General features: G+C 36.6%; 1 protein-coding gene across 2 annotated transcripts in view; it reads right to left on the minus strand.

Moving 5' to 3' along the window:
• GAL (galanin and GMAP prepropeptide) overlaps nt 1-12,253 on the minus strand; it is a 30,387-nt gene extending 18,134 nt beyond the window's left edge. The window contains exons 1-4 of one of the 2 annotated variants that reach the window (XM_077455861.1): nt 12,030-12,253; nt 10,889-10,969; nt 6,584-6,638; nt 2,164-2,235 (exon numbers count right to left, since the gene is read on the minus strand). In XM_077455861.1, coding sequence (XP_077311987.1) covers nt 2,164-2,235; nt 6,584-6,638; nt 10,889-10,969; nt 12,030-12,113 — 292 coding nt within the window. In that variant the 5' untranslated portion in view covers nt 12,114-12,253. The remainder of the gene's footprint in view (nt 1-2,163; nt 2,236-6,583; nt 6,639-10,888; nt 10,970-12,029) is intronic. The other variant, XM_077455862.1, reaches the window with a different exon arrangement.
• Between the last annotated feature and the right edge of the window lie 248 nt (nt 12,254-12,501).

Genomic DNA, 12,501 nt, shown 5'->3' on the forward strand with positions numbered 1-12,501 from the left:
ACACACGAGCGGACTGTTCGCTGAAACAAGGTTTCAGCGGACAGTTTTACGGAATTTCCGAAAAACCTTGTCCGTCAAACTGTCCGCTGAAACTGTCCGCTGAAAGCCCACACACGAGCGGACTGTCCGCCCAAACACTGTTCAGCGGACAAAGTTGGGCGAACAGTCCGCGCGTGTGTACGCGGCCTTACAGGGCAATATCCTCACGTGAAAGTGCTTGGCTCAATGTTGTCACTTGAAATGAGTTTCCTACTCCTTGCCAGGGAGTACCATGGTACCTTCCTGGAAGGTAGGGTGTTTTTTGCAAAGCTGTGAAGCTATTTCACTAAACACTTATACTGGTTGCACACAGATATTTTTAACTCAACCAGCTGGCTGAACAACAAAAAAAAACACATATTTCTATATCCACAAAGCATGGACTCCTCTCCTGTTAGAATACACTGATCAGCTGCTGCAGCCATTGACTGCAGCAGCTGATTGAATGCTGGTTTTCCAGCATGTCTGTTCATCAGAGACCCATCTAATGATCGGCTTCTGTCGAACAGAGAGGGCTATGCACAGATCAATATTTTGCCAGTTCCTGCTAAACTGGCCAAAGTGCAATCTGTATGTACACAGCTTTACCAGCAATTTAAACAATGACTTAAAACCTTGTATACAAATTTGTTCTTCCTAAGAACTGGAGTTATTTCCCCACAGCTACCAATCAGGGCAAGTCTTATGCTAATTGGCTGCTGAGAAGAATTGAATTCATAGTTACATAATTATATAGTTAGTCGGATTGAAAAAAGACCATTTAGTTCAACCAATAAAAAAAAAAAAAATAGAAACCCTCCATATACAGAACTCTCCACAATTGATCCAGAGGAAGGAAAAAAAATATATATAATATAAATATATATAATTCAATGCCTAATAACAATATAGGGATCATTATATAAAAAAAAATTCCCTGGTTATTAGAAAGAACTTTCACGCCAGAGAGTTTGCAAGTACTGCGATTCAGTAATGTAATTACTTAATCTAAAGCTTAACCTGTCCTTGGCATTGGTGCTATGGCTAGAAGATCAGCCTATAGTGAGACTCAGTAACCACAAGATGCACACCTAGTGAAATCTGCCTTACCCCACCCAACCCTATCACTCAGCCAGTGAGATACCAGTCTTTAAAGACCACTTTGGCTTTACAAACTATTACTAAATAGCATTGTTACTATTATTACCCTATGCTACTCCTACAGTCCTTCATGTGTCAGCTCCCATTATACAATTAGAGAAAAACGTATTTCCGCTAAATAAACCCTTAGGTCATCCAAACTATAACTCACCACCCAGGTTGCTGAGTGGTGGGTTGGAACACTTCGATTTGCTGGTGAAAGTGCATAAATGCTAATTTTGTCAGAAGAGGTCTCTTTAAAGTCTAACTCCAGCCAAAAGTTTTGGCGTTAGTTTTTGGTAGAGCAGGGAATGGCTGGAACTGTGAGATGCTGTCTGGTTCTCCTTTGAGGATATTTTTATGTTAGATTTGAAATGTTGCCTGTATCCCCATAAATTATGTATTTAGTGCACCAGAGCCCTTGGTGCTATGCACAACCGCCATAAACAGGAAAGGATAAAGGCCACGTTATGTAAGTTGTGTCGCCTAGCTGTATACAGCCACCTTTAACCATTCACTGCTGTACGCAACTGTCCATAGATGTGAAAGGATGAAGGCCACTTTACACATGTAGGGGTGCATACAGCTACCTTAACCCATTCATATCAATGGATGATTGTACACAGCACCAGGGGCTTTCAGGCACTAAAATATACCCTGTGTGGACCAATTTGCCCATGTGCATGAGCCCTAATTGTGTTTGAAAGGCTAAAATGTCTATGACAAATCTTTGCAACTTTCAACAACATAATGTTAATTGTTCTATGAGAAACCAATGTTGGGGAGGTATGACTGAATTCATGAACTTTATGAATGAATGAATTGTATGAATCCATTTATAACTGGTTTACATTTTGCTTTTATCTCATCATTTTCCTTACCATACATTTTAGATATTTTATCTTTGGTTTGTTACTTCAGTTTATGTGTTTAATGGTGTTTAATTATAATTTAAATTCTGTTTAACACAAGGAAGCAGGGTCTGCCCTCACCTAACCTACTTACATTCCCCAGGTGACTCTTCTCTCCCCATTTCAATGGGAATTTCCTTAACCAGTAAATGCTGATCAATACGACCTGAAATAAGAGATGGCGGCCATTAGCCATTCTAACCAAGCTGGCATCTGGCAGAAACAGACCATCATTATGCCACTTTGATCTACTTAATGAAAATGAGCTCACAGAATCACTGCAGGAGATTAAATTCTCTTAGAATTCATTGCAGAAAATGGCACAAGGTTATAAATCACACAGTTAAAACTTATGCTGAATCATTTGGTAAAAAAAGGCTTATGTGCTCTAACATCTGACACTGAACAGGTTATTTTATTTTGCTATAGCAACAAATCATTGTACGTATTAGGGGTGGTATAGAAAAGGGAGCTGTTTTCCATTCTTTGTTCACGCTTTATCAAAAGTCTTGAAAATTCATATCCTGACTTGTAAGGAATTTAATACTCAAAAGGGCAGTCCATGAAAAATCCATATGTATAGAAAATGGTCCATATATGTGTTTAGGAAACAAACATACCTACTATATAGTCCGAGTTTTGTTAACAATTTAAACTTTTTAAATCCTGGAGTAGTTATTGAACAATCTGCAAAAGTTTGCAGATTGATTGTATGTATTCTGAGAAAACCTTGAATCACCTTTATTTTAATTTTAAACCTTGGTTGCATGATTTTCAACTTGTATGAGAACAGTGTGTACAAAAAGCTTTGAGCAGCTTTGTTAAAGCCTTTAAAGAACTCTTCAGTTCCAATTAGGGAATGTTTCCTAATGGGAGTGTTGACTGTCACATGCAAGAAGGTGCTAGGAGGCTACAGCAGGCTTTCAACAAACTTCAAGTAGTGCCGAAGCTTACCAAAGCCTCCTAGCAGCTTGTTTAAAGTGGTGGTCAGCACTCCATTAAGAAACATTTCCTAGTTCTTTAATGGCTCGCCCATTCAGGGGGCATTTGACTGGCAGTGAGGAGGTGTTATATTGCCTCCTCACCACCTGTTTAAACCCTTTAAACCTCGCCCCGGCATAATGTATTTGTGTGCCTTCAGTCAAATGCGATAGTGGGATTATTTTTTGCCATGTCAAAATGCAAAGCAACACAAGTGCAGCATATGTACACCCTCCGCTGCTTTTGTAGCTTAAGGAGGAGTGGTTGTGGACAGCTCAACAACATGTTTTTAAATCCCCCAACCACAAGTGTAACCAAGTACTAAAGTCTTCAACAAATTTTGTCATCAGCTGTGAAAATGCATTGAAAAAGCAGGCTGTACACACTGTTCTATACTAACTCTATATATTTGTTTGTATAAGCAAGGCCTTACTGTACTGAGAGAAACATGTAGAATTCCACTGCTGACTTAAGATGACCTCAGTTCAGCCTGAGTCTGCTCAAAACTGTCACATGACTGCAGGCTGCCAATCAGCTGGTGACATCATTGACCTAAAAAAGGCACATGGTCGTATTTGATCAATTACATTGTCAATGACATAACAAGCTTTTAACCTTTGCTGTGACTAACTGATCTGGTAAAGCATGCAATATTAACTGCTTCCAGACTGCCCCACGCATATATACTGCAGCAGGGCAGCCCTTTAGTGCAAAAACCATGTACCTGTAGGGAATTTTGTTTCCTGGATCTGGGGTGATTGGACACAGCGGGAGCCAAAATTGGCATGCATGCACATGTGCACTGTGATACCCCTTTGCAAAACATGTGTTAGAGCTTCTTTTAGTATTTTTTTCTAGTCATCTTTGGTGGTAACAGTGCACATGATGTATTGTTTCTGCATGAAAAGGGCATGTAAAATGGCTAACTGATGTAAAATAGCTCTAAAAACATTATATCCTATTTTAATTACTTATTAGGCATACGTCAATGCTGGAACCAGTGCTGCTTAGAAAATGACATTTGGAAGCAAATTAGCCACATGTATGCTGTTAATGTTGCGCATGTCTCTGTCAGCAAACCATGTACAAATAAATACTGTGACAATATACATGAGGTGTTTGATCTGGTTTGGGATGGATCAATGTCACCGGGTTGTGCATTTACACATACACTTTAAAAAATATGACCCTCCAGATCAGCACCAGAACCAGACGAATAGCAATTTTCAGAAGAAAATGAGCAATGGGATTCTGCATATTTCTCTCATTACATAATTTCTTTTAAATTCTGGGATATCTGAAATGATACTGTCATTTTGCTTTATAAATTTAATTAAATTGAAATCTAAATTTAAGGTTTATTTATGGAAATGTTAAAAAGTTTTTGTTTATATGTTAGTGCTTTATTGATTCGGGGCTAGCTTGCTGACATTTTTAAGACTTGACACTTTTTTCTATAAAGAGAAATGTAATCTCCCAGTTTTATTCTAAGGCTTAGCTGTTTCCAAAATTCAGACACATAACTGTCACATTTTTAACAAAGTTCGTCGACACTCTTTACAATATCGTTAATGATTAATTTAAATTTATAAGGTGATTTTTTCACATGCATGGACCCTTTTCAGGAGTAAGGTTTGATAGTGACAGTTAAGGAGCAACAAAGGACACTCCATTTTTATCTAATTATTTTGATGGATGGAGAATGAGAACATTGACAGAGAAAAGGTGTTACTATGCATCTTCATAGCATTATTCCAATTTCCTTAGCACCAAAGACCTTTCCTTAACTAGGTTCAGCTCAACCTAATGTTCCAGAAAGAAAATATCATATAAAAAAGACAGTTTAAGTCTAAAAAACAAAACAAAACAAAATTAAATACATAGGCATGACATTTCTTAGACACAGTTGTATCTTAAATTTCTCCAAGAAATGTTTAAAATGTTTCATCAAAATTCAAACACAATAAATGTAATCTCTTTATTCTATAGCAGGCTATGTAACTGCTATGGAGTCCATCAGCACATGGGACACAGTACTGTCTCTGTATGCAGCAGTAGTTTTTGGCAAAGTTAACATACTATACTGTATATATAGTGCTGACATCTCTTTCAAAATGTTACAAAATTATTTAGTGCACTTCTGTGTTAAATGTTGTTTCAGACTGCCTATCTCTGGGCATGTCTCTAAAGTGGAGGTTGGAGAACCAGGCGATCCTGTAATAACTAGGTGTGTCACTATGATGGAGTCCTACACTTTCTATGGGACTCCATCACATATTTTCATGACCAATGGTCAAAAAGGTTGAGCTTTACATAGCTGCTTTGGAACCCTCTTTGTAATCTAGTCTATAGTTTGTTCTGCATATACGAAGACAATGAGGAACATCATGTGACATTTATAAAGAAATAAAAGTGTCAATCATTTAAAATTTTTTAAGAAAATGTACAGTGCAAAATAGAAAAAGTATTACCTTAAACAGTCAACCTGCCTATAAGTAATATTTTGATCATAGATGAAGAATGATCAAGTCACTATCTAGCTTCCTATAGCTCCTGGGAACTTAAGTGGCATTATGACCATGCTGCAGTTCCTTGCTCTTTTCCCACCTACCTTGGCTTTTGCATGACCTCACCCACCTTAAGATGTTCCCCTTAGTTTGGTTATATTCTAATTAATATATGTATAAAATCAAACAGCAAAAATTGGATACTAAATGTGGTAGATTTGAAAACATAGAATCCCATCACTGAAGTTCTGAGAAATATATAAAGCCATTTGGAATTTGAAATGATCAGTGTCCATACAAACATAGCAGACAATTTAACTGCTTTGTGGTCAGCAACAAAAGGGACCTAGAACAGTCTGGCTGCTTAATGATTTACATGGGTGGAAATGCCATAAAAACAGGGGCTTTACTAACTGTATTTAAAATGGATAACGTGTTAATTTTAAAAGCTTTCTATGGTGACCCCCAAACATCAACACCTATATGAAGTACACAACTGAAGGCTTTGATGTTTTCAACTTTCACATTTTTGTCAAAGACTTCCCTCCACTTTGAAGGCAGTGATATCCTCCCTGGTTCAGGTGATATCAAATACGAACTTTCTTAGAGCCATGTGTACTGTTGGACAGCTTCTTGTATTTAAAAAAACAATGAAGGGCCTTTCTAATTTGGCCTACATATTCCAGATGTTTAGAATGGAATTAAATGACCGAATCTTTCTAATTTTGGCCATTAGTGTAGATAGAAAAATTTGTTTGTTCTGTGGGTTTAGCTATACTTCTATAAATAGAAGTATAATGTTTCAGTGTGAATGGAAACATTTTTATTACCTTATAGTTATGGCAAGGTGTAACAATGTCTATACTTTTATGGTAATGTTTCATTAATACCTCCAGTGTGTGTATGTGTTTGTGTGTGTGTGTGTTTAATGTTGCAAATATCTCATAGAAAGTGCATTTAAAGATGTAATGTATAAGTATTGTAGCACCCACATATTGAGCATTTAAAACTGTTTTAATCACTTACGTGGTCCTAAAAGATATCCTGCACTGTTCAATGTCCAGCCACGCTTTTCTTTACCCTAAAAAGATATTTCATTTAAATCAGAAAATTGCTTCCATGGCAGATTAGAGGCACACTCACAATACCTTAAGGGTATTGTTAAACGTACATTTGCTTGGCTCATCCGAGATTCATAAATTACCTAATTTAAGGTGTGATGCTGACATGAGTTTTTATATTTGTGGAAGTGGGTTTATGATGCATTATGCTTATGGCAACCTCTAAGCTGAAAATGACTTGATCTTAATTAGGATTCTTTCAGTTTGTACACTCTTTTATACCACAGTAACACCTACACTGTGTCAGCAGGACCTGCCACCTTTACTCTTTGATGGTAGGGTTAGTCTAACTCTTTCCCTCTGCTGTGTAATTCTAATAATAGGGCTCCTGTAAAACTATGCATCAATGAGGAAAATTAAGAATGGGAACCAAGATTACAACTTGGTCTTAATCAGCCAGGACTTCTACTGTTCTTTCTGTTAATTCTCTGTTACCATTAATAGGATTGAGTCAAACAACAGGTTTTACCTTGCAATAAAAAAATTAGAATATATTACTTGAGAGATAATTGCCACAAATATATTTTATTGGCTGTACTATATGTAACCAGTTTTTTTAGGCCCAATATAAGAGGGAGAAAATTAAAAATGATGGTGTCATTTAAAAAAAAAACTCTGAGATGCAGCACTGAGGTAGCTGCCACCACCACTGTTCCTTCTTTTAAAAATCAGAGGCTTGGAGACATATTGGTTATCAAAGGGGATCCTGCCACCATCAGGAAATGCAGCAAAGAGGCGCATACATGTCACATTTTGGGCTCCCTCTGGAATTCCGGAGACTACTGGTGCACAATATTTTACTGCACAGGTATGCAATGATGCAAACAAAGGGCAGTTTGTCAGTAACATTCACTGTACACCCTAAGGCAACTAAAAAGTCCCTGGCAACAGGAAGTACAATATACCTTCTAACAAGTAAACCTTAAAACACTAACTTCAGCTCATTTTAAAAACCTAGCAGAAAATAAAAAAGAAATATGGCTAAACATGAAATAAAAAAATAAAAAAAGAAAACTGCAAAGGTGGCCACAGTAATTTAGCACAGTACAACACAGTTTAGCATCATATAGCATCAGCTCTCCCTAATTTTCAAACAGTGACAAATAGCTGCTGGGAGACGTCCCTTTTATAGTGAGGATGCTGACACATTATTGGCCCTTCTAAACAAGCTGGGATGTGGGTAGGAGAGGACAGGGAATGGATAGTGGTGGGGCAAAAACAACAGCACTTTGATGGTAAGGGTGATTTTATACAGGCTAATGAAAATACACCACACAAATTGTGATGCCTCATTGCAGTAATTTGTAGGTCTGATTAATGGTGGATGGTTTATTGTAATATAACTTTTCACATAGATATACTACCAAAACATGGAATAAAAAAGGATGAACTAAAAACAGTGAAGTAATTTATGAGCTGAACAAAATGACTTCTGCTTTCTGAAAATGATATGTTCTCACCTAAATAAAACACTATGCCATCAGCACATCAAGCCTGGTCATTCAGCTTTCTTGTACACAACACAAGCAAAACCTATGAAACTCTGACCACCAAAGCATGTAAATGAAAAAGCATTTATCTAAAAGGGGAAATAAAAAAATTGAAATACAAACCCCCAAGTCCTCCAAGTGCTAGAGTGGGGTTTTTCAGAAGCTCCATGGTTATGGCAATCTGTGTGTGAGGGAGAGGCTCTAATTTGCTGCCTGTCACAGAGCACATATAATTGAGGGAAAAGAGAAGAAGCAGCAAGACTGTATAGTAAAGGGAGCAAGACAGGATTGTTGGGGAGCAACAAAATTGAAATAGTATAAGAGAGGATAGAGAGAAATGAGGCAGCAGAACTAGAGCTGCAAAAGGAGAAAAAAAAAACAATGATATTAGATTGGGAAACAGAGAGAGGAGAAGGTCTCCTCTCTCTGTTTCACAAAGTCAGACAAGGTTGTTGGGAAGGCAGTGAGGAAAATGTGGGACTTAAGACTAGATACAGAGACAGAGATCATTGAGATCACATCTTGAGGGTTGGTAGCAAGACTGAATTGTGGAGGAGAGAGAAAAGAAAACAGAAGAATAGACTATAAAAGAGTGGAAAGAAAGGAGGCAGTGAGATAAGATTGTGGTAGAGGAAAAGGAAGCTATGAGACTAGATAATGGAGGGGATTGGATTGTGATTATATGATATATATCCTACAAAGGATAATTGGGGGGGGGGGGGGCAAGACAGAAAGATAGATAGATACATAGATAGATATGTACTACAGGCTTTGCTGCACATCTGGGCCCATTTTCTCTCTGATGTGTGTGCAGTAGCAACCGCTGGATTAGATAGATAGATAGATAGATAGATAGATAGATAGATAGATAGATAGATAGATAGATAGATAGATAGATAGATAGATAGATAGAAGGTGCAGTTATAGGTGAATTACTTTGCCGGTGATCTGCTTCACAGAGCAGATCATTTTGCTACAAAAAGATGTCTTGCCTGGACTTTTTATTATTACACTTCCAGTTCCAGAGCAGGGCACCCATTCAGTTTGTGAATAAATGGGTAAAAGGGCAATAGAATAGGTATGGTTCAGCCCATATTCTAACGGGTACACTGCATCATCATTATTTAAATTCCCTGTCTTGGATCCTACTGAAAATCAGGTTTGAGGACTCCCAACAATTAAGTGATTTAGTGAGGCCTCCAAAGTACTTCTTTACCATTTATCCAAGCAGACCTGGTAGAGCAAATAGCTGATCATATTTACTGTATATCCAATCACAATCTGATCCCCTCCCATATTCAGTCATGTTGCCTTCTTTCTCTCTTCCACAATACCCTTCCCTATTCAGTCACGTTGCCTTCTTTCCCTCTTCCACAATCCCTTCCCCTATTCTATCAGGTTGCTTTCTTTCCCTCTTCCACAATCTGATCTCACTGTCTGAACTCACCAAAAAATTGCTGTTGATCACACAGTTTTTCCGTATAAGACCCTTTATGTCTCCCTTTTTTCCATAGATTTTTATGTCTCCTTTCCCAAAACATGTACAGTACAATGTTTATTCCTGGCATCTGTAAGGTGCCAAAGAGTAGAATCCAATGTCAGGATTAAGCACCTGAATTACACATGGGGGAGAGTAGCCTCATTAAGGGCATCAACTAAAAAAGAACCTTAAGGGAAAATGGCACTGGTGGCTGTGGCATGGCAAAGTAGCTAAATATATTGTAATTCACATTTCCAGTGTAGTAGTTAAAGATAAACCATAATGTATTTCCTCCTCCAGTGGCTATATGTATATTTAACAAATTAACTCAGAACCATTACTTAAGATCTGATGAGACAACAAGACAAACCATCTAGGGATTGTCTGTTTTGTAGTACAAATTACATTGACAAATATTTAAATAAAAGCTATAAAATTGCAGAAAGAGTTCACATAGCTTTAGTTGAATCATCTTTCCAGTTCAGAAAACAACAAATGACATGGGCATATAGATATAATTGTTTAAAAAAAAAAAAAAAAAAAACTAAAAATAAAATAGTAATCTACAATTTTAGCCGTGGCAGCCAGTGTATTAACCTATTTTATCCATATTTTTAATAAATCTTAATACCATCAAACATCAACAGCTCAGCCTAAGTTATGACAAATGTTCCAGAACCAAAGATCAAGTTCTTATTCTGATTAAGTTGACATCATTAACCCCTACTTCCAGTTCATAAGACAAAATCTATACAGAATAAAGCAACACTCTCAAAAATATGATATAGTGTATTTGCTAAACTGAAATCAGTGATAATTCACTGAGGCCACTTTACATTTTATAAAGTTAAATAACTTAATTAAAAGAATATAAAAGCTGAGGAAAAGTAAATGCTATACAAAATTTAAGTTCTTATCTATATGCATAATCAGATTCCTTGTTTAATTTTCCCACATAGGAAAATATAAAAGTGAATGGTCACTAAAGGCAAAATCTTCATAATTGTAGAAAAAATTTCTTTCCTTTCTCTTTTCTCCCTCTCTTTTCTGCTTTCCTATTAATTTACCAAAAAGTAAACTGTGTTCATTCTGTAAATCCAGTCATTTGCAGGGGAATTTAAATAGAGGACTTTGCCTTGCATGTAATTGGATGATTGCAGTCAACAGTTTGACTTAAACATAACTACTTTAGCAAATTGATCTATTTCTGTATATATAAATATATAAAAAATATACTTACTGATAAAACTAATCCAAATGTCTGTGAGATTGTGGCACACAGTATTAAAGACACCAGAAGCAGACTTGTGCATTTTTCCATCTATATAAATATATAAGTAAAAAATGGATTTCTTAAAATAAGTATACTTTTTTATTTACATCTTCTTTTTTTTATTTAAGATGAACACTGAAACCTGGCTGGCAGAAAATGTGGTAGCTAAGGAACACAAATGAGTATACAGATTGTAGTTCTGAATGTGTATTTTAGTACAGAACATGTCTGATGCTAAATTACTGCATTACATCCTACATGTAACTGCTTTCTCAATTTTCTTCTGCTACTAGTAATCAAACCACAGACACAACACACTTCAAAGGGATCCAAGCAGTCTCTATGTTATACCAGGGAACAGGTAAAATATAAGATATATTCTTAAAGTGCTCAAAGTCCCCTCAAAATTTGTGAAAAATGTTTCCACAAATGTTTTTTGGAATCCCCTGTTAAAATTATACCATCATACTCCTACTGCTTACAATAAAACAATAAAAAGGCTGCTATGTGTGGTCATCAGCACTAAAAGTCTTATTATTTGTTGTATACATCTAATATGATGAACTATGTTTATGTATGTGCTGTGCTATGAGCATAAGCTCATAAACTTTATCATACATTTTCATATATCACAATTTTTACAAAGATGTATACTTTTTCAAGATTTTTCATGTAAGTTGAAATACAAAATCGAGTTAACCCACTCTGATCGATAAAAAAAACCCTAATATTTTTGTTTTGGCGAAACGTGACTTCTACTTTTACTGTTATTTCAAAGAATACATCATATTGATAGTGATAAATAAATATGTTAAAATGGTATTGACCTATATATACACTGCTTCCCAGCTTAATTCTTTATTCTATCTCATTTGGACTGACAAAAATAATCAAAATGTTAATAAATAGCATAAAACATCTCATAAAATACTGTCACAGCAAAGCTTTGTGATTCTAGGGCATCTTTTCACTGAATTGTTTTTGAAACTCCAATTGTACATACAATTTGTTTAAAGTGAATAAAAATAGTGGAAGATAATAAGAAATGCAATAGAAAACTAGCAACAGAGAAATGATATGAAAAGTGAAAATCAAGCAGAGGACAAACCTTGAGCTGTTTTGGGTAGGTGTGTTTGCAGTTTCTGTCCCTTGAATCTTGCAGAGGAGTGCTACAGGTGCTTCCAGCTAGCATGCAGGAGGAGTGAGGTTGTGCAGTGATCCAAGAAAAACACACAGCAAGATTCTCACTGCATTGTATGGCATGCAAGTCTCCCCAGGGTGTTATGTGAAACAGCCAGGGGGCTCTGTATTTATGGTCGGCATCAGCATGATATTGACTTGTCTCCCTCCCAAGGGTGCATGTAAGGGACTCAGACGTCACTAGATCATTTCCACTCCACAAGTCACTGTACTAAGGGAGGGCAAAAAATTACAGCAATTGAATTAAATGTACTTTGATGCAATACGAAGGCAAAAGACAGATAACAGCCCTAGTAATTACCTGTGATTATGGAATGGGTGAACAGTTTGTACCAGTCCAAGTAGCTCCAGTCTACTTGCCTCCCCTACTTTAGTCACTT

This window comes from Lithobates pipiens, unplaced genomic scaffold (assembly GCF_037356315.1).
Source record: "Lithobates pipiens isolate NorthernLeopardFrog02 unplaced genomic scaffold, aLitPip1_a1.2 Scaffold_10, whole genome shotgun sequence".
NCBI classification, from domain to species: Eukaryota; Metazoa; Chordata; class Amphibia; order Anura; family Ranidae; genus Lithobates; species Lithobates pipiens.